Below are 24,004 nucleotides of genomic sequence, written 5' to 3'. Positions count from 1 at the left end.
CGAAATATCTATCTGCCATTAGCATAGTCATTGGCATCGGACAATGATTTTATCACATCGAATGGTATTTCTAGTGTTGTTAACCTGAATGTCACCCAATCTTCCTACCTCCAGTGTAGAACACATTAAGACTTATCGGACATCAATAGTTTGGTCGTGAGAGCCAGGGACATATCTAGAATTTGAACCAATAGATATACTCTTACCTCCTTACCTATCCTGGTGATACCATTGTTCTCATTGTAGATAGGAATTAGATTCGATACCTGAGAATATTCAGACTATTGGTGAGCATGAAGTATGTAATAATCTAAGTTTCATTTCATTCTATATACTGTGACATTTCATTTGCCACGGTTAAATCTTTATTTAAAAAAAGATGAATTTTAGAATATATATGGTTTGGAAATGTCTTCCACATTTACAGTGTAACACGCTTCAAAGGTTTTGCTGAGGCCTTGAATGTTGCTAATTTATTGGCCAGTTTGCCATTAGACGCCCTGCACTGGGAAAACTGGTTCGTGTGGTGTAATGAATATAACAGTTGCAGTAAGTGAAATCTTTATTGATCCGTGAAGATTCGGGTTGGAATTGATGTTCAGCAATCCATGATTGTAGGAATTAACTAAAGGGAACGGGTGATCAGGCAGACTTGGGTGACACGTCATCGTATCCCAGTTGCGTAACTCGATGATGTCAACCTCTGAAGTTTCAGGTCCAGGTTTGAGTATTTACAGACCGCTGTCACACAGCTGTAGCATTGCTGATTGTGTTGTTAAACAACGTTCATTATTCCTCGACTATTGCAACAGTATTATGAGTATTGTACTGGCATAAGGCAGATTTGGTAACGCCCTAGATACAGAACAGTCGAGTGTTAGGCTCAGATTACCATAGAACTATCGATATCGATATTCTATGTTGATATTCACATTCGCGCCCCCTAAGTTTGCGTGTGAAAATATGATACTATGTGAATGGTAATAATACCTTGAGTTAGGTATAAATACCGCAATATTGTCTAACGAAGTTCAAAATCTCTTGATTTGATATCAGGTCCGTAACCCCATAGACACACGTGGATTGATCGTGCGTGGACTGATTTCGGCGGCATAAAGCATATTGTTCGTGTCCATCGGAGGAAGCATTACAACGCGATCGGGTCAGGCTCACTGACTTCGTTAAGGCTGACTTCAAATAGCTGGAGTATTCCTGGGTAGACCAACCAATATACACATGACAGTTGAAAACATGCAAAGAAAACAGTTAAAACTGCTGCATATTTATTTTTTCTGGAACATGCGATAACAGATATACACAAATGCATACATTGTAGAATTAGATTGGGTGTAGGGTGCACGAGTATTTCATCTTCTGAACACGTGAAAAGACACGTATTCTTCTGCAGATTTTTGTCCAAGTTTTTGTCCAGTCAATGAATTTGTCGTCGTGATACTTCACATAAAAACACGAATCTTTCAAAATGATAGAATATATATATATATATGACCAAAAATACTTGTCAGACTGATGTCAACATAGTGATTGTTCAAATGTAAGCAACGCAATTAACAGTAAACGTATCGACATCTTTGTGTCCCATTAAACGTCCAGTACAAGACATGTATTTCGTGGTGGTATATAACGACAGTAGGTGCAGGAAAGCATTGGTTCAGTTACAGGTCGCTGTCCCGACTTGGTTTATCAGTTAACACAATGCTCCCTTCGCGTCTCTGAAGGGTTGATCTGAGCAGAGAGTAGCCGCTTCCAGGTCGCTCGTCACACTGTTCCACTGGTGTCATAGACCGTTCCATTGGCGTGACAGATCGCTCCACTGGCGTCACAGACCGCGTCCACTCCATTGCATTCGATTTGGATGGCCTGGCCGATTCTTGCGGTGAGGCATGGTTTGATTTTGGCTGAACTGTAACTTCTCGCGGAGTGGTTGGACGGCTGATGTTACCCTGAAAACATATAGATGATTGTCGTTGTATGATGTTTATAACAGTGGTTGTATGATGTTAATAACAGTGGTTGTATGATGTTTATAACAGTGGTTGTGTGATGTTTATAAACAGTGGTTGTATGATGTTTATAACAGTGGTTGTATGATGTTTATAAACAGTGGTTGTATGATGTTTATAAACAGTGGTTGTATGATGTTTATAACAGTGGTTGTATGATGTTTATAAACAGTGATTGTATGATGTTTATAACAGTGGTCGTATGATGTTTATAAACAGTGGTTGTATGATGTTTATAACAGTGGCTGTATGATGTTTATAACAGTGGTTGTATGATGTTTATAAACAGTGGTTGTATGATGTTTATAACAGTGGCTGTATGATGTTTATAACAGTGGTTGTATGATGTTTATAAACAGTGGTTGTATAATGTTTATAAACAGTGGTTGTATGATGTTTATAACAGTGGTTGTATGATGTTTATAACAGTGGTTGTATGATGTTTATAAACAGTGGTTGTATGATGTTTTTAACAGTGGTTGTATGATGTTTATAACAGTGGTTGTATGATGTTTATAACAGTGGTTGTATGATGTTTATAACAGTGGTTGTATGATGTTTATAAACAGTGGTTGTATGATGTTTATAACAGTGGTTGTATGATGTTTATAACAGTGGTTGTATGATGTTTATAACAGGCTTCAGTCAATTTTGAAAGTAAATCAGGGTAAAGGTGAAGAGATTCCATTTCGTGGTGTTACAGATATATACAGAGGTAACCATGGAACTACAATACTTGTGTCAGTTTAGTCAGTCGCGAATGCGTGATGTAACAGCATTCCTTCGTTATAGATCAGTGTAGAACACGTCGCGTGCCCTTTCGAGTATGTAGTTGTCGAATAATGACGAAACGTGTCCAATACTCACGTCCACGGAATATTTCAGTGGAGCAGAGTCGGCCACAGTTGTTGACACCTTGTTCTTCTTGCCACCGGAAGTTAGTTTCTTAACCGGATGTGACGTGTCAGACTTCGACTTGTTCTCGATTCCATGTTCAACCTACACAGTAGAAAACAGACATGACTGTGTGTTGATGATGTGGCAGAACAATACACCTGTTCCACCGTCTTCCAGAGACTACTCCGTCTTGATTGTAAATCCACGGAAGCTATCATCTCAGTTATCAGGACAGCATGTATATACAGGAATACATTTATAGAAATACAAGTCTGTCGGTCCCAGGACGGCGCCATCATGAAACAATGATAACACCTATACGTATTCCAGACACCTTATTGTAACCATTACGGCAACCAATACCGTATTCCCCAATATGTTGGTCATAGCTGATAGGTGGCGACAGCTAATCGCCATCATAGGTTTGCGTACACATAGTAGACCTTATCAGCGTGCATTGGATATCCGGCAGTTTCATGGTGAACAGACCGTTCAAATCAGGGCTTACTATATCCTTAAATAGAAACATCGATAAATTAGAAATGTGACCTCTGGTTTCCCTGGTGCGATATTTACTTGGTCCAATTGTACCCTCATAGGTTTGAAACTTTATGTGACTGACTACATGTATTTGGCAACATAATCAATTACTTATTTAACAGATGTTGTTCGACGCAGCACCATGTATCCTTGACGAATAATGCTGCCATCAGTAATATATAGATCTGAATGCTCACCTGATCACAGGCAGAGTTGACGAATGCTGTTTTAGTTTCGGATACGTCCGGAGCTTCTCCTGCAATACGTCGCCACAACGTTGACCACTTGAGACGGCTGCAACAACCCAATGGTACACCACAATGTATTTGTTAAGTTTGTACACGTTACCTTCTGTACCTTTCATATGTCATCGCTCGGTATAAGTAACATGTTCAGGTTCACTCAAGAGACTCTCAATCTCTGACCATTACGAAGCTTATTCGTAGTTGACTGGATAGGTTGCAATTGGAACATTTACATGATGTCTTAAAACTGACTGGCTCCCCCTTTCGGTAGAAGCGCTGACCGCACAAATACGTGACTGAGTTATTACCCTGAGTTTGACAACCATGGCTGAATGTGTGATGAACAACAGAAGCACACAATGTAACTTAAGTCTACGATAATTGGTAATAGAAATGCTCATGTCTTCCGTAAGCGCTGGGACTACTTGGTCCCCGGCCATCCCTGATACTGGGTCATGCGTCTCGGTGCTGGCGAGTACTGTAGGGCGATAACGTCCATTTGAAAAGTGTTATGGAAATCACACAGGCTGACCCTACTATTGGGAGAAGGCCAAATGTACTCAGTCCTGTACGTAGTTTAGCAGGGATATGATGGTGATAAACCAAGGGTCATAATCCGGACCAATGTGGAAGTCACTCAGCGGATCCTGCAGTGGGGCCGGTGTTAACATCCCATTGATAGCCCCCAGAAGAGTTAGATCAAATAGCCAGTGTATCATTACACATATCATGCGATGGGCGTTGCTCACTCTTCCAGACACTGGTTTACACGGGGCGGACATTTCAGACGAAGGGGTGAGCGATATTATTGCTGAATACGGTATACAACAATCCCCTGTCAATAACCTGTATACAAAACACATACATCCTACTTTACTGACCCCCTTTTGACCATGAAGGAATACCATCCCAGAAAGGAGATAACGACTAGGAGCAGCAGTGTCAGCACAACTAGCCCGATCATCCATGCCTCCAGCCCGTCACAATTAGGGTCACTTTCCGGGCATGCGCAGTCATATCTTCCGATGTCGTCGTGACACACGTAGGGCCAAACACAAGGGGAGTTACTGCACTCATCGATGTCGGTGTCGCAGTTGGTGTTGGTCCAGCCAGGGGCACAATCACAGATGTAGTACTGGTGGAAGCCCTCGGCTCGTCGGTAGTCAGTGCACGTGTACTTGTCAGGGTTCTTACCTGTTTGGAATTCAAGTTGTAAGTATTATGAATGCTCTTATATCTGAGGCACAGGCAAACTGTAGCGCAAATAGGGTTGCGCAACAAAGAGAAAATGACCTGTCTTGCTATATGCGAGCGAAGCGAGCAAAGGTTGGCAATGTACTTCCCCCGCTTCGGTTCGAAAAATATTTTTAATATCAAAATAAAATATCGCCATCATCAAAGGTAGACACATATTTCCTCACAGGGTTGTGCTCTCAGATTTCCAACCATATATTTAATAATTACTCACGTAAAACATATTTAATTCAACATTTTAAGCGCCACTCGTGCCACATAAAATCGTTCTTCGCCTCCATTACTCCTGCCAGCGTCCGGTTCAACGAAGTGAAGGAACAGGGGACTTATAACACAGATCGACACATCGTTATTTGTTTGTGTTTATAATACGGACTGTGAGTTCATATATGCTATTTGTATCTTGAAATATTCTTAAGGGTGAACAAAAAATATTTTTGTGCCATACACAGTGTATAGTTCCCTGTTGTTCACCGGCTGAATAAACCTGCAGCTTTATGAGAATATTGTTTTCCAGATGTTTTTGATAGCATTGACTATTGGAAATACTTATTTCTTGCTTCCAATCTAAAAGTAGGTGACTTACTCTTGCACTTGGCTTCATTCTGACAGGGCCGCTCCATGACAGCAAACTTGAGAGTGATAATATCCGAATATAGCCCCGTCTTGTCTTGTACGTATATCCGGGTCTCGTCAAAGCCATAGAATTCTGTGTCCGGCTCGTACCGGAAGATTCTGTAGATCCAGCTCACTGAGTCTGCGCGCTGGCCAATTGTGACGACTGAACAAGGGAAGTCACTCTGGAGGGACAAGTCAACAAGTGTATGAGTGATCTCGTTCCCGAGACATATCCGGTGATGTTTAGATCACATGACTGAATTATTTCAAATGAATGTTTTAAAACATTCCTTATTCGATGAGTAATTCAATCTAATCATTCACCATCGGTGGACATGTAGACAGTGGTTAACCACAACAACAAAGGTTGATAGTGTTGACACTGGCAGTTATTCAACTACAATAACTGTGTGATGTGCATGTACATTCTAGGGGTTCCATATACAGGAAGGACTAAACGTATGTGCGGGTTTGCAATAACTGTTTGTTTATCATCAAGCCATCTAATCCACGGTTTAACGTGAATACTTTACTTTGAGCTAAATAACCAGAGGTTGATAGTATAAGCAACGTTCCACAGATGGTTTAGCAATATTCCATTAATATTAAGGCGGGGGACATCAGACATGAGCTTCACATATTGTACTCCTGTTCGGCCTGCCGAACGATCGCTTTAACCACTAGTCTACCCCTGCATGCAGGATGATCTGTCAACAAACCCACCGCGTGACTTCCAGAACAAACTACACCTGCTGGATGATCTGTCAACAAACCCACCGCGTGACTTCCAGAACAAACTACACCTGCTGGATGATCTGTCAACAAACCCACCGCGTGACTTCCAGACCGAACTACACCTACAGGATGATCTGTCGACAAACCTACAGGATGATCTGTCGACAAACCCATCGCGTGACTTCCAGAACAAACTACACCTGCAGGATGATCTGTCAACAAACCCACCGCGTGGCTTCCAAAACAAACTAAACCTGCAGGATGATCTGTCGACAAACCCACCGTATGACTTCCAGAACAAACTACACCTGCAGGATGATCTGTCAACAAACCCACCGCGTGGCTTCCAAAACAAACTAAACCTGCAGGATGATCTGTCAACAAACCCACCGCATGACTTCCAGAACAAACTACACCTGCAGGATGATCTGTCAACAAACCCACCGCGTGACTTCCAGAACAAACTACACCTGCAGGATGATCTGTCAACAAACCCACCGCGTGACTTCCAGAACAAACTAAACCTGCAGGATGATCTGTCAACAAACCCACCGCGTGACTTCCAGAACAAACTACACCTGCAGGATGATCTGTCAACAAACCCACCGCGTGACTTCCAGAACAAACTACACCTGCAGGATGATCTGTCGACAAACCCACCGCATGACTTCCAGAAGAAACCACATCTACAGGATGATCTGTCAACAAACCCACCGTGTGACTTCCAGAACAAACTACACCTACAGGATGATCTGTCAACAAACCCACCGCGTGACTTCCAGAACAAACTACACCTGCAGGATGATCTGTCGACAAACCCACCGCGTGACTTCCAGAACAAACTACAACTGGAGGATGATCTGTCAACAAACCCACCCCGTGACTTCCAGAAGAAACCACACCTACAGGATGATCTGTCAACAAACCCACCGCGTGACTTCCAGAACAAACTACACCTGCAGGATGATCTGTCGACAAACCCACCGCATGACTTCCAGAAGAAACCACGACTACAGGATGATCTGTCAACAAACCCACCGTGTGACTTCCAGAACAAACTACACCTGCAGGATGATCTGTCGACAAACCCACCGCGTGACTTCCAGAACAAACTACACCTGCAGGATGATCTGTCAACAAACCCACCGCGTGACTTCCAGAAGAAACCACACCTACAGGATGATCTGTCGACAAACCCACCGCGTGACTTCCAGAACAAACTACACCTGCAGGATGATCTGTCGACAAACCCACCGCGTGACTTCCAGAACAAACTAAACCTGCAGGATGATCTGTCGACAAACCCACCGCATGACTTCCAGAGCAAACTACACCTACAGGATGATCTGTCGGCAAACCCATCGCGTGACTTCCAGAACAAACTACACCTGCAGGATGATCTGTCAACAAACCCACCGCATGACTTCCAGACCGAACTAAACCTGCAGGATGATCTGTCGACAAACCCACCGCGTGACTTCCAGAACAAACTACACCTGCAGGATGATCTGTCGGCAAACCCACCGCGTGACTTCCAGAGCAATCAGGTGACGTGGTTACGACATCGCCAGCTGTCAGATATCCGTGTTCTGGCTGGGTGAAGTACATCGTCATATTGTCGCCGTCTACGTCGTAGGCTCCGAATTCCCATGTGTACACCGTCGGGGACGTGTCGTTCACCCTCTCTTGCTCCAAAAAGGTCTGAAATCGTGGAAGCAAATGTGTCATATTTCACCCAGAGATATATATGAATCGTGTATATGTACTCAAAGTGAAAAGGTATGTACGAGTGTCAAAGTGTAGGAGTAAACACGATGGTGGTCTAACGGTTCCTGGAGAGAAATAGCGCATGTAATTTGGTAAACATATTTTTTTTGTAAATATTTGGAAAGTTATCACGTATTTTCAGCAGCTGCCCTCAACATGGAAAAAACACACTAACACAACCACGACAGCAAACCTGGTCATCCAGCCCATTATGTTAACTTCAAGGACAAGATCACCCAGATAACCAAAGTTTTGGTTTATGCATTTTCTCAGATTACATGGGAGAGAGTAAAAATCTAATTTCTATTACGAGTATTGGTTCTGTGTGGTCTGGGTTTAGGATGTTGACGTTGTCACTGGCAGCGAAGGCGGTGGGAGCATCAGCGACGGATACAACGATGATGGTGACGTTGACGGTGACTTCACTTGGGGGAACTCCATCTATGGGGACTTCATACAGAACAACAGATATCTCCACAACACCACTGAAGTCAGGGGCAGGGGTGTACATCAGTCTGTAACAAACATGACAACTTTCAAAATAGTCAGAGGCCCCATGTTGTCTCTATTGTCACGTCCATCTGTGATCTCTATTTTTAAGATTGGACAAATCATGAACAGTAACAAGAACGTGTGCGCATGTATGCTAATGTTAGTGTTGTATACTTCACGTACATTCCATTCTCTGAAAGGGTCAGGTTGTCTACAGGTATGTCATCCTGGTCTATCCTGAACCGGACCTCATCCCCATCACCGTCCGCTGCCTCCAACATGTACACCATTGTGCCTGAAGCATACATCAGTATTATAATATACAGTCAATCACCCTTGTGTCGAAATTGAAGGACCTGCGCAAATGCTTCGAGTTATCAGACGATGGCCACAACCGAAGCATGATTGTTAGGAAGACACCCGCAGCGAGTAAGCTTTCACCTCGAGATAAACGTAATATCGACACAGGGAAGTTCAGCACAATAGTGTTTGATTGTTTTATTGGGCATATATAAAATACAACTTCCACAGGCATACACAATGTCTTCCTGCTTGATGACTATATTTTAAGACGATAATTATTACATCCCAAACCTGTGCTGTGAGGATGCAGTTGAGTAGATGCAAAGCATTTCATCTTCATGAACAACTCTACTTAGTCCTGATATATAATTCTAGCTACATCAGCTGTTAATTTCGCAAACTGATTCAGGTATGTCGCCATGTCGATCTTTACATCCATTCCTATGAGTGAGGGGAATGTGTTTAAGTAAATTATATTCCAACTATACCACGGGTTTCTGTAACTATGTCTAATGTCTTCAAAGTAAAGCTTGTAGTTGTTAATAGCACAGCACACAATTATACACGGCAGGCAGCTGATCCTCATTCTGCTGATAAACACGCGGTAATGGGGACACCCGTTCTCCTCATCAGAACACCACCCCTCTACCGAGAGATCAGATCCCTCCGGAAGAGCCAAAATTCCAATTTACCTTGATCTTCATCAATTTCAAAGAGGGAATGTCCAGTAATGCTTGGTCTGTCGTTGGGTATTTGAATCAGAACTGGTGTGATGAGAAACTGAGTAGGCTGGCTGAAATAGGCTGATTCAGAGGCTGAGCGGCGGCGTCTCGTTGCCTGGTTACCGCCCCTCGTGCCACATACCTAAACACCAACCCAAACACGTCAGAAGTCTAGTTTAGTGACTTTGATTTAAGAGTTAGTACAGTTACATATCTTCGTGGCTCTTGGAGACCTGCTTTGAGTATGGGTATGGTGCTGATAAATCATTGTAATCAGGTTGAATATTAGGATTTTTTAAACGAACAATCATCAGAGGTACACCGCTGACCACCATGCAGCATCGAAGTGCGTAGTGAGACTCAGCAATGGCAACATCGTTACCAGGACATACCAAAACGTCAAATTACATTTTACATTGTAACTCTTGAATGCAGTTGATTAAGAGTGGGCGAGTGAGTTTAGTTTTACGCCGCTTTTAGCAATATTCCAGCAATATCACGGCGGGGAACAAACGAAATGGACTTCACAAATTGTACCCATGTGGGAAATCGAACCAGAGTCATCGGCGTGACGAGAGAACGTTTAACCAACCCCACCGCCCCCAGCAGTTGGTTCAGAAACGTCTGCAAGCTCAGTAGTGATATAAAGGCATGACTAATTTCAGATATATTAACTCTACGTTAAGTTGCCGTACAAGGTCAATGGAAGAGATTAACATTACTTTGACTTTGATGACAGAGGATTCCGGGTCCTCAACTTCTGTGTTGAGCTCGGATGAGCATGTCTGACTGCTATCATGCCAGGATTGTGTATCTGAGTAAAACAAAAACGAACATTCTCATTGTACTTAAACTTTCTTTGAAAGATGGTTGTAGAAATGAATGTCTGAGTATGTTTGATGCTCGCCCTAGCAACACTGAACACATCTACCGGCGGACGGCGCAAGGCATTCAAGTATTTGACATGTGCATAACAAGTTAAGATAACATACATGTTACGGGCAGGGCCCATGTTGTCACATGTACTTGACATTATGACTTCCAAATATATATCACATACAGACAAGGTAACCATTCCATTAGTATCTGGAACGAATTGACAAATCACAGCTATATTCTTCCAACTGGCGACTCATAACCAAGTGAAACAAAGACATTGGGTTTCTGTGTATCCGCCATGACTATCATCAGTCTCCAGTACCGTTCAGTTACCGTGTTGTAACACTGAGGACATGTGTTAGGTTGATGTTGTACATAACAACCTGAGGGCTTCGACTGTCGTATGTCTGTATAGCGTTATGGGAACTACGATCACCCTAGGGCTTCGATCGCATTCTATGACAATATCCTTTATTTGCCCAGGAAGTAAAGGAAGTCGAACCTACCAGGGTTCCAATGGAGAAGTTTGTACTTCCTCTCCATATCCTCCGGTTCATATGGAAATGTAACAGTGAGTGGTCCTGACATAGCGAGGCCACCGACGCTGGTGATGGAGAAGGAGGTGTCCCTGTGGGAGTAGTTTAGTCTCTTCCTGAGAACTCTGGCCATGAACGCCGGGTCGGTCGCTGTTGTATCAGGATCCGTGATGTACGGGACAAACTCTGTAGACGCATCCGATCTGTAATCTTTTTCCAAATCTTCCCGGTTAAGTACTGTTACGGCTACTGACTGTCCGGATTTTAGACCTAGGGAGAGCATAAATGAAGTGAAGTTTATGAGTGTTTTCACAACCCCTAGTGTACAGTACACAACCCTGTGCACTTAAAAGAACCCACGAATCCGTTGGTAAATGACTAGATGGTGACCACATGAGTACATGCAAACACCTAGTTGCGGTTACAGCAACATGCAGTAAACTTGGACAAAGTACTGTAACTATGTGTCCCAGTCCACCCAGCTGTGAATGGGTACCTCACAAGGATGGGAAGGCCACATTAACTTGGTGCACCTAAATTGCTGCAAGAGTTGTATAATCCTCAGGGACTTTAGATTGTAAAATATACGTCCCGCTGAGATTGACATCCAATGATCGAGGAAAAAACAAAGGGCCTTTGAGCAGCTGAGCTGGATATTGGCGTTATACAAATATAATATATGAATAAAACACCCATATGAAAACAAAATCGGAAATATCTGTTAAATGTGAGAGGAGAGCCCGAGTAGCTACATGACAACTACATGAAACAAAGGTCGGTCGCAGACATGTGATATTTAACACAATATTATACATTGCAATCAGCATTTTATTCAATACGTTTTTGTAAAGTTAAGTGTGAAATAGTAATTGAACTACTCACACGACATGACGTTGAACCAATATAAACTGACCACACAGACGCATGTGACGATTATATGTGAAAGCATTAAACAATATAAATAACTATATTACTAATAACTATAAATAATGTTTCATCTTTATATCCTGTTCATCCTCAACTTATACTTATAAAGTTGAACCAGTGCTCATCCTCAGCCAAAGCCGCCGCCATATAGCTGGAATATTGCTGAGTGCGGCGTAACACTAAACTCAGTCACTCACCTCTGAGCCAAAGGTTTACCTCTAACTCACGTCTATCATCTCATATGCTTCTCACATTCATCGTCAACCAATGTTTCGCCTTTACCTCAAGTCATGTCTTGATCCACACCTTGAATCAACTCCCTACTCTACCACTCACCCGTTGGAGTTTCTACAGACACTTTCGAGGCTGCCCTTTTCCGCCTGAGACTAATTGCTCCATCCATCATGATGCTGACCGGTAGGCCATTTGGTCCAGTCACCGCCAAGTGTGTCGACTTCGTCTCAACGTACGACGACCCGATGAGTTTGGCGGTACATCGACCAGCCTCGTTACACATCTTCATAAAGATGAACATCTCCGTTCCAGGAGCCATTGTGAAGCGTGTCTTGTCGAAGGGGGTCGTTGATCCAGTCACTGGCGTCCGGTCGGTACTGGTTCAGCTTATGAACCTTCTCCCCGTTTATCTTCAGATAGCCATCTTCTATGGTGACGGTTCCAGACTGATTGTAGCCTACCCAGGTACAGGGGAATATGTCGTCTGGCACTGATGCAGAACTCCCCACACAAAAATCTGCAAGCAAAGAATAATGAGTTCGGGAGGGTATGGTGGTTCGGGGACTCGAATGATTAACCTCAATGCACGATATGGGAACAGAACAATCGTTCGGCGTGACGAGAGAACGCTGTAACAACAAAGATCGCCTATAGACTCACCGTATCTCTTGATACTTGGATCCTTGCTGATCGTCCATGAGGCACCCACAGAGTTTTGATCGTCCGTTTTCATGGCGTTGTCTGGTATGACGTCGTCTGCAAATGGCTCAGCGCCATCTATTGTGGTGTTGACGTCATCGACCACAGGGTCTTCAAGCAGCACGGTCACCCCTTTGACCAAATAGCAGAAATGACATCAAATGTTCATACTTGTCATATATCTAGTGATAAACTTAACATTGTAATATTACAAAATAATCTCTAAAGTCAAAACATTGCAATATCTTTATTCACATAACAGTGTTAAAATCAAGGTCAGTGAGTTGCAGCTATCCCGTCGTTTTGTAGTCTCAGGAACATCCAGAAATATGTGTTCTCACAAGCGGGGTGACATACATTTAGTGTTATTTTTGCTCGTGTACCTTTCTTGTCTTTATATGTTGTAGAGAGGCCTCCGCTATTCGTGCAGCGGACTGTCACGTAGTAGGTGATGTTATGACGCAGTATGCCGGCAAACCCGGCGTTTTCCCCGCCTGGGTTCTCCCCCCGTCGACGTGAACGTCTGTAGCTCGTCACCCCCCGGGATGCGGCCTATCGCCCACTCGTAGTTCTGAATTGTGCACACATCACGAAAAGTGAGGCAGTGTGTTGTAATATATCTCATTATAGTAGAGCAACGAACTGGTTACACGGTCTTCAACGATACATGTGTGGCTATTCAATACTGTAATGAAGAGCTCATCTGATGAATTTCAGAATATCAGTACAAAATGTACACAGTAAGCAAGCAAGTCTTTACGTTGCATGTATCTGTGTTTTGGAAACAGTATATGCGTTGGAAACCTCAAACGGGATTCACATCCTGTGCCCGGTACCAGGACCCGTCATGACAGTGAAATGATTTAACCAGTGGCTACTAGGAAATGACTCAAGTGTACGTCTTATGGTACACACTAGCGGTGGTCCGATTAATTGAAAAAAATCGAAGATTGGTCGCAGTGACTAAACGACCAAGCAATCGATCATGTTTTCTCATAACCGAACACAAACAATTCTGGAACACTTTTTGCATTAACAATATTTTTCACACGGTTGGTTTTATCTGTTACATTTCATGAACACGACATGCTCGTTTCAAGTCACAATTGAATTTATTTTAAAGACGACAAGAAATGTATTTCCCTAACATACTAGTCATCCTTTAAAGATGTGCAATTTGCAAAAATACACCCCAAGGAACTGCATGTTTTTTCTTTATTTTTTGTGCATTAATTTTGTGGGAAATTTAATAAATGACGCTAACCAATTATTTTCGATGATTGATCGGTTGTAATGAACCAATCACCAATTATGAGATTTTAACCAATTTACAACACTAGTACACACATCGAGCACCTTATGGCGTAGCTGTTGACAGAACACGAATCATAGTCATCCTTGAAGAGAAGTCATGCTGTTGATCCCTGGATTGTCTGGCCCAGGTCCGATTATTTACAGACCGCCGCCATAAAGCTTGAATATTACTGAGTGCGGCGTAAAACTAAACTCACTCACTCACTTCAAGAGAAGATTCCTCAAACGAATATCCTCTGTGGACTCACACCACATTCAGTATATCCTGCTCATCAAGGCATTACCAGATACATGACCTTCAACCCTGTCAACGCTTTTAGTTATAATGTCTAGTAAAAAATATATACCGTGTTGAAAACTAATACATCTGAGAAGTCCAGGAAGACTGAGGTATATAGCCAAATCCCTAAACTATGATGGAGGCACACAGACATACTACTATTGCACTCTCATTGTCGCTGCACTTCCACACAGCTTTGATGGTGTCGTTGGATCCCTGGAATGAGGAAGGTGTGAAGTTGCCTTGGTACACGTCCATGTAGAGCATGAGGTCGTGGTCGAAGTAGGGCTGGGTGGTGTCGACGGAGAAGCCGTCAGAAGAGGATACGGCTGACAAGCCTGACCCCAGAACTGCCTTCACTAAAACAAAAGGGAAGTGAGTGACTTAGTGGGTATGGTGTTACGCCGCTGTGAGCAATATTCCAGCAATATCACGACGGAGGACACCAGAAATGGGTTTCTCACATTGTACCCATATTTGGAATCGAACCCAGGTCTTCAGCTCGATGAACGGACGCTTTAACCATTAGGCTACCCCAGGGCCCCAAATGGGACGGGAAGTAATGGGTCGGCCTCCTCATCCCCACACAACGTGCCCATTACTTTTATTCCCGGAATCTTACAAATGAAATGAATAGAGCTGGACGTGATCTAGCAATGTTACCTGACTCAGATATTAGTTCTCTTCCTCTGTGTCATTTTAATTTCCAGCCCTTTGTTACATGTAAAGTATGTTATATTTGGGACCACACTTTCTCAGTAAAGTACAGATTCTAGTACATTTGTTGGGTAGAATGTCATTTTGATACAGTTGATTAGGTGCCTGACTCTGAGGGTGTGAGGTCAAATCTCGGATTGGACTCAACCTAACAAAAGTACTAAAATCTGTACTTTATACATCAGCGTTTGTTGATACAAGTAAACAATCACACACTATTTGAACCTCAGTACAGGAAACTCTCCGAAAGCTACTATTGAGTGGAGAACAGATGTGTTATGACGCTGCCCATACAGCAATACCTTACATAATTACCTGGAATCGAGGACAGAACGAGGACACACAGAGATTAAACACTTCTGATATTCGAACAACATTATAATACATGAAGCTCACTCAAAGAAGGTGTTCGAATAGTTTAACTACAAAATATCGCATGGGGTGATATTGTACATGTAGATGATAAGGTATATAGAGAATCTCACTCAAGTGTCTACTGATATCACTTCTTTATCAACACGAGTTGATAAAGTTACAAATATCCGAGGCTTGCCGATATTTTTACCTTTATCAACGAGTGTTGATATAATTGATATCAGTAGACACGAGGGTCAGATTCTATTTATCATCAAAATCATTCTTCATTAGCTTTCAATGAAAAATGCACATCTCTCAACACTGTACTACCATTAGCTTTGCAGTGCAGCGATGTCATAGCATTGTGACGTCATCAAGTTGATGATGTCATAGCATTGTCAGGGCATTGTACAAAATCTACTGTCCAAACGATATCTCCGAGGAGATATCATATGATCTCACACAAGCGATATCTCCTGTGGAACACAGTTTTGGATGATAAATGTACTTACCTGCTGAATAATAAAATACTGACTACGTGCCCACTTTATAATACAATACTGATTACTTATCTGCCGGGAAAAAAACAATATTTACATGCAAGATAATAAGGTATCGATTACGCACCTGTTAGATAATAAGGTATCGATTACGCACCTGTTATATAATAAGGTATCGATTACGCACCTGTTATATAATAAGGTATCTATTACGCACCTGTTAGATAATAAGGTATCGGCTCAGTCTTCCCATTTAGTGTTGCTGTTTCATTCAGCGAGAGGTCAGTCAGGCTGAATCTGACCTGCTCTGTACGTGACTTGTCACATGATGTGTTACAGCTGTAAGTGTCACATGGCCTCAAACAGGGTACACAGGGGCTATATATCTGTAACATAGGCACACAGGGGCTATATGTCTGTAACATGGGCACAGGAGCTATATATCTGTACCATCGGCTCAAAGGGGTTATATAACTGTAACTTGGACAGACAGGGGCTATATATTTGTAAGATTGGCACATATGGGCTATATATCTGTAACGTCGGCAGACAGGGATTCACTTCTGTATGGTTGTGATCAGAAATGTTAGGGGGAATACTTAAACTTTATAATCACTGTTATGTTGAGACATATCTAGATACTAATCCGTTAACAGTGTTATACACCCTATATACCTGAAACCACCAAGCTTGTCTCAGTCCTAATCACAGTTATTATTGAGCCATAACGTTAAAAATATAATGAAAACTTTTAAATATTACAATTCTCTCTCAGCTGGGTCGTTCTGATAGACACGATGGTATTAACCGCAGCGACAGCTTTAGGATAAAAGTATGCATTGTTCATACTACAACCAACACTTAGACGCATGGATGTATATCGGGGTAATTCCTCAAATCATTATCAATCATTCAGCCCTCTGATTATGACCACTGGCATTTTGACACCAATTGCCGATAAACTCCGTTATCTCACACCATACTCTTGCGGCGGTTCTCTTTTCAGTCTATTTATTAATGACTATTCTCTGGTTTACAACTCAAGAAGCGACTCGTGTCACATTATAATATTTGTTCAGTATTAAAAATGACACTTTGATATATTCCATAGGCAGAACCGTCGCAATAATATTGATCACTGGATTGTCGAATACAGGTTCGAACACATACCATATTTCTTCATACAGCTTCACCCGTTCTGAGAGTTGCGTTACACTTTAATAATCTAATAATATTTAATTTTCTCTCGTAAGTATAAAAGTAGCAAAACTTATATAGCGAATTTATCCCAAATCGATGCTTTCATTCACTTGTAATGGGCATGAATGTCGTTTGCTATTACATAGAATAAGTATATTCTTATAAACCTAAACCTTTGTTAGGTGTGTTAGAAGTTAACAGGTTCTCTGGCTAAACTGTTCGGTCCCACAAATACATAACCTAAACATTTACAACTACCGTGACAACACTCTCATCTTACCGGGCGGAACGGTACGACATCATTTTGACCTGTCTTCAGCCCGATCCCAGCTTCGTAACGAACTATGGCATTGTTTCCTCCACGGAACGGATTACCATAGCGACACAGCTTCCCCAAATCAGGGGGCAATTCCATGTTTCTAAACGATGCTCTCTGTTCCCAAACCCGGAGGTAATTGGACCCGTCTCTGCGAGTAGCAGGCATATAATTCTTGTGGTTCCATATTCCCAGGAATATGTTGGTGTTTGATGACAAATGAGGGATGCCACACTGGTCCGATATGTCCACTCCGTCCATTTCTATCTTCATGCACCAGGTGGCCTGTATGGGTGGGGACAGACAGCAGATCTACACACTAATCAGTTACGCCTAGAAGATCTGTCGTGTGGCGATGTTACAAGTAACCGGTGCTTCTCGAAAGATGCAGTTACATGCACTGGTTGGTCGTGCTCGGTTACATGGTAAAAAACCCAGCCATTGTACCGATATTAATCAGTGGTTTACAGGACCAGACTCGATGATCCGCATACTACCAAAACATGGCTGGATTATTGAGACACACATGTAAAGGTGTTTGAGAACGATTACAGTAACAGTGTATATACACAGCTGGACACATGGCAGCGTGGAGCCTTGTTTGATGGTTATTCAACGGTTATGTATAACGTACGTGTATCATGGGTGTATTTGGGACCTTAGCAGTGTTTAGTCGACTGTTTTCAGTTCTTTGACGTTGTGATAACGTTTGTAATTCAAGATTTAAGGGCGCCTGTCAGCATGTACTGGTATTTCTTGTCAATGATACTTCGTGAACCGAATATATGTCGACCTTGTTTACAGTTACTGACAATTTAACAAAGCAGATATACAGGGTTAAATTACACAGAACTACTGGAATGTGATACTTTTGAAAGATGAAGTATCACATCCAATGAGATTGTCTGTAAGACATCAGGTTCAAACAATAATACAGTGTGGGTACCAAAACAAAGCTCTTCTTAACATACTAGAACTCGCTTTTGCTCATGATGAAAAATAAAATATGATACGCAGATGTTTTTCAGCTTGACGAAAAACACAAAATATGCTTGTCGGCATGATGAAAAAGACAAATGTGCTTTTTCATGTGATGAACAAACAGTTAAACCCATGAATGGGCAGCTACCGCCCGTGTATTGCTTGTCATTCCATTGCTTGTCGTTACAAGACATCAGATGTCTCACCGCGGAATCCTTGGCTTCCTCCCTGCTGATGGTGTAAGAGATGGTGTAGTCATGGTAGTCGAGGGACGGATCTACATCGAGGTCCCGGACAGTCTCCAGAGCCCTCATCATTGGGTCCTTGAAGATGCACCATGCAACCAGCCTGCCCTTCACGGACTCGTCCTCCCCTTGGTAATAGAAGCAGTAGGATTTCTCATCCATACACGATACATCGATACTATTAATCAATACATGTTATGGCATTTATTTGGAAAATAGCTGACATATCAGTACGGTTATATTAGACAGGAAAAGCATATACACCAGCCGTTCTGACCTTTTTGTAAACTATTGTGCAGTACAGATTGTTTCAGAACTTAGTTTAGACACACGGAGATCTTACTGAGATTGTTTGATAATTAGCTTAGGTTACCTGCAGTCTTTAGTTATTCATATAGAGTACAGTTATACACCGAGCAGGTAAAACCAATCAGATTTCACCAAGTACACACGTATGGCTCAATAGTTGAAAACATGATATTGGCATCGCGTCAATGGCTATAATTCGATGGCACTTGTATGGCCAATACATAGATATTTCAAAGTCCACAAAAGCTTCAACACGAAGCTTGCTGGCATATGAATAATACAGTAACAACTGACGAACTAATAACGTATGACGCGCTGAAAACAAGTATACACGTTAATGTTCAGTTAAGATGAACAAACTTTACTCTTCTCACTGGCAAGCCGTTGTGTCCTGAATCTTGGACATCTGTTCAACCCAGGTTGTTATTAACTGATACAGGACAATTTACATGCTAATGTGTACACAGCTGAAGCTTAGAGTCACACGTCTATAGCATGTACCTGTGTGTTTAAATATCTGCATTCCACATGCATCTTGGGGGTCGCTCTTTGGTTTTACATATATGTCTTTATTTTCTTTAACTCTCGTCACGTCGAAAACAGATACCCCAATAGGACTGAAAACAGGTGGCCTGAAGTGAAGATGTAAACCAATCTCTTGGACAGTGGTAGTAGGCGTTGTAGTGGTGGTGGTGGTGGTTGTCGTTGATGTAGTGTTTGCAGATGACGACTCTGTTGTCTGCAGACGTCTGTAGTGGTCTTTTGCTAGCATATACTCCTCACAGTTGCACTTGCAGGTCTGAAAACACAGCATGGAATCTGTGTATCCTGCACGTATGTAACAGGTGTGAAATATATACAGTAAGATGTAAAATATTTTTGACAACAAGTGAGTGAGAGAGTGAGTTAGAAAAGGGCTTCACACATTGTACCCATGTGGGGAATCGAACTCGGGTCTTCAGCGTGACGAGCGACCGCTTTAACCATTAGGCTACCCCACCGCCCCGTTGACAACAAGTGATTATATGAAATATACTACTGCATAGAACTCGATAAGACAAGTGTTCTCGTCATATAACTTTGTGATTTAACATCACGGGTTCTGGACCTTGTGGTAACAGCATTGAGCAAGTGAAGGTTCATTTTCGACTCCCTGAGGATCAAATAACCATTCCGGACAAAGAAACACCACCGTGCTTGATATCAGACAGGAAAAACACACGGATGAAGTTTTTTTGGAAAGTAAACTAAGTTCATTTTAGGCAACAGTCACCACAAAACGGCTACTTAGTCGTTTCGTACCTGCTCACAGGGGTACATATGGAAGATCGTAAATTAACACTTTTTTAATTTTAATAAGGATGGAGAAATGTATACATTTCAAGATACTTGATATATTGATGCACATTATCACAAAAAGTTCTGCTGAGGTCAGGTCTATCTTACGTCCCATCACATCTCATGAGACCACTACCTGTTTTATGTGGTACAGAGGACAGGTAACGTATATGTTTAATGGCATCTAATCTCAGTCTACGAGGCATCGTTCACCTCCTGTCTACGAGGTAGACAAGAGCCCAGTCATGGTTACCTCTGGTACAGGTTCCTCCTCACAGCAGGCACAGTTGGAGTCTGCCCAGCTCGGCGTGGGGGTGAAGTCGTTGTTGAGGATATAGTCCTCAGGCCCGTCCCAGAACACAACACTGGTCACTGGCCGGCTGTCACGGTTTTCTTTTTTTGATGTTCTCCCTGCACCCGGAATGTTTACAAACATTCCCCCGAACTGAGGCCGTATGTTGACTCTAGGTTCTGACGTTTGTTCACCTGCTGCTTTGATTGACATCTGTGTGGGGAAAACACAGAAGGTGGATATCACGAGACAGATGATAAGGGACACCTTAAGCTTAAACCGTTACTTCAAACCGTACATGTAGATATAGGTTCCCTTGCCAATTTGGGTACAATATCTTAAATATCAAACTGTGCAATAAAAAACAAATCCCGTAAATTTAAACGATTGTAAAAGTTTCTACATATTTAGCAATTCTATTCGGAACATGTATCCTTTTATGTCATTCTATCATTTTCACTTTCAGTTTCAAATGAGTGTCTACCCAACGATGACTGTTGCATTGTGCGAAGTTATCAGAAGGAAGGAAAATCATATTTTATACCGCCACAACAATATGTACATATTTTGGAGATGTGTTAGTTTGACAAATACTGTTTCGTTAAGAACTATTCGTGGAAACTGGACATGTCGATACAAGTTCTTATGATGCATTATTTTGATATTTTGAAAGTTTAATACAACTCGTCCAGAGATATCCATGTATCGCCCATGGAAAATAACTAGTGGCTGACATCTGTTCAGGTCGCTAAAAGCTGTAAATGGAGAATATGGTATGAACTTTGTATCTACAGTTAGTCTATTCTGCATCACGTTTCTTACCTTGTATACCCCGCCATTCAATAGATCAGCGTTCCTGTAGTATCCGCCAGAAAACATCCTGGGTTTCTTGGTGTCTCGGGCCAGTTTGATCTCTACCTCATCAGCCTTGGGATGAACGTTCTCCTGTCTGAAGGTCAAGGACAAGCTCTTGCCCTCTCCGACGAAGTTACTATCTGACGTGAAGAATTTCCATTCTCTGTCGTCAAACTTGACTGGACGCCCAGGGCAACCAGATGAATCAGGTATCGGATGGTGCAGGAACGTGCCTGAAGCAGCAGAGGTGTGTGTGTGTTTCACTTTGATACCCAGATGCCTACATCATACATATGTATTCACATATGATCTCTTTGACAATACCATAATCCTGTATTTAATATATTTTGATCTCACTTTTTGGCTCTACCATACGCGCTCATCTTAATATTTACTTCACTGGTGACAAACATGCACGCTTATTTTACATTTTTGACAATGGCCATATCACTCGCGTGTATTAACCTTGACCTCATTGACGCTCCAGGCGTGGTTACCTTTGATCTCATTGGCTGACCCCATCCAGCTGACGTCCGTGGTGAAGTCGTGGCCGTCAACAACGTGTCCTGGGGAGGGGATGGAGTCGTCGTACAGGACGGGGGGGGAGAGTCAACCGTCGTCGATAATCCAGCGTTATTGTCAGCCATGAACCTCACAAAGTATGGGACAGACCCCTGTAAATAGATACGCCAAATATACCGCCCGCAGAACTTGGTGCCGAAGACACATGCATATGTATCTTAGTATCGAGGTACTGACAGGTAGAACATAGGAGGATTAGTTAGTGAGTGAGTGGGTGATATTGGTGTAACCCTGCCAAGGATATATATCATTTCCTTTGAGGGTTGTGGCGGGATGCACAAAGTGACTTAACACCGTGTCCTAGACGTTTCTGAGAAGTTTATATATCACAGATTATATTATCACTGCCCTGAATAGCAGTCTATTCCTTTATTAGACCTCATGGTACGGTTATGACCTGACGGTCTGTAGGTACCTGCAGGTTCAGGTCCATGAATGTATATGATGTAGTGTTGGTGTCGAGGGTGAGGGCTTCCACCACCAGCTCCTCGGGACTGCCCGGGCCACAAGAGATGTTCTTCAGAAGGGCCACAGAATAGCTCTTTATTCCTGACTCGTCGTCAATGAAGTTCTTCCAGTGCATGGTCAGTTGAGTTGGCTTAGCTGCATAACTGGAGGCCTAAATGGAAGTATAATGACAGTACATTTGTCATGGAATCTTACAAATATTAAATCACAAAAGCTCATACCAAAGACCATAATGAACAAATTGAGATCAAGTAAACGCCTTGTCAGTCGTAATTATAACCGACGGCATTAGTACCTCTGTTTTGCCATAATGTAAGGTACCTAGAAGAGCTAAGTCCGTGATGATATGTTCGTAAGCCAATGTCACTATAGTCCGTTTGGCTCAAAAGTGGACCGATGAATTGCAATCTAACTCGAAAACTAATAAACATAAAATACTCCAGGAAACAATGATCATAATCAAAACTTCGGACCAACTCTGTGAGGTTTTTGCAGAAATTTATGTCCTAAAATTAAAAGATGTTTAACAAACAATCATTAAAATATTGACACAGTTCATTATTTGTTACGAGGGAGGAGTGCAGAGAAAAGGGACAGCCAGGTGTGCGAGAAAGGATGGAGACGGCACAGCATAGGTTGATGAATCAATAACTTTGTCGGCACTTGTGCACGTGCTTCTCTAACACCTGGCTGTCCCTTTCTCTGCACTCCTCCCTCGTAACAAATAGTGAACTGTGTCAATATTTTAATGAGTGTTTGTTAAACAACTTTTTTAATTTTAGGACATAAATTCTGCAAACAAATCACAGAGTTGGTCTGACGTTTTGATTATGATCAGCGTTTCATTGATTATTATATGTTTACTAGTTTTCGAGTTAGATTGAAATTCATCGATCCGCATTTGAGCCAAACGCACTATAGTAGATGTGTAACACACCACGTCATTATTGATCATAACATAATGTCTCAGTCAGCTGTGTAACATACCAAGTCATAGTATGGACCCGCTCTGATCTTGCCCTCAGTTGGTGGAGAAGCATCAACTGTGAATCTGTGACTTGTCATGTTGCAGACACCGGCCTTGTTTACACCTGACAAGATAAATAATCGATAAGATTGATCTTCAAACCACAAAGAAATAGCACCTGAAACATTACAAAATCTTTTGCGGAAAACAATAAAATATAAATCTTTTGCGGAAACTTTGTCCGGTCTTTAATCTATATCGTTATGGGTTGATACCACCAGGTTGCGTTCGTATTTCAGAAACAGCACTCCCAAGAACAGTGGGGAAGCTGTACAAATAGGTATGTCTCAACGGAAACAAGACGCCGTCAAAAGCCTTTACACGAAGCTCACGTTACACCAGGAACCAGGG

At 42.2% G+C, this 24,004-nt stretch overlaps 1 protein-coding gene across 1 annotated transcript in view; it reads right to left on the bottom strand.

The window, feature by feature from the left end:
- Window positions 1-1,269: 1,269 nt before the first annotated feature.
- LOC124260398 overlaps window positions 1,270-24,004 on the bottom strand; it is a 126,212-nt gene continuing 103,477 nt past the window's right edge. The window contains 26 exon segments of the mRNA XM_046694701.1: window positions 1,270-1,964; window positions 2,892-3,023; window positions 3,659-3,755; window positions 4,588-4,900; window positions 5,547-5,760; window positions 7,838-8,014; window positions 8,391-8,595; window positions 8,756-8,867; window positions 9,568-9,739; window positions 10,320-10,411; window positions 10,983-11,282; window positions 12,276-12,532; window positions 12,534-12,690; window positions 12,834-13,004; window positions 13,256-13,424; window positions 14,623-14,825; window positions 16,258-16,426; window positions 17,521-17,841; window positions 18,744-18,910; window positions 19,593-19,890; window positions 20,683-20,934; window positions 21,544-21,809; window positions 22,074-22,182; window positions 22,185-22,250; window positions 22,574-22,777; window positions 23,614-23,717. Coding sequence (XP_046550657.1) covers window positions 1,677-1,964; window positions 2,892-3,023; window positions 3,659-3,755; window positions 4,588-4,900; window positions 5,547-5,760; window positions 7,838-8,014; window positions 8,391-8,595; window positions 8,756-8,867; window positions 9,568-9,739; window positions 10,320-10,411; window positions 10,983-11,282; window positions 12,276-12,532; window positions 12,534-12,690; window positions 12,834-13,004; window positions 13,256-13,424; window positions 14,623-14,825; window positions 16,258-16,426; window positions 17,521-17,841; window positions 18,744-18,910; window positions 19,593-19,890; window positions 20,683-20,934; window positions 21,544-21,809; window positions 22,074-22,182; window positions 22,185-22,250; window positions 22,574-22,777; window positions 23,614-23,717 — 5,015 coding nt within the window. The 3' untranslated portion in view covers window positions 1,270-1,676.

Source organism: Haliotis rubra, unplaced genomic scaffold (assembly GCF_003918875.1).
Source record: "Haliotis rubra isolate DU_JTF1 unplaced genomic scaffold, ASM391887v1 Scf760, whole genome shotgun sequence".
In the NCBI taxonomy this organism is placed as follows: Eukaryota; Metazoa; Mollusca; class Gastropoda; order Lepetellida; family Haliotidae; genus Haliotis; species Haliotis rubra.
This window is presented reverse-complemented; position numbering and strand designations above follow the sequence as displayed.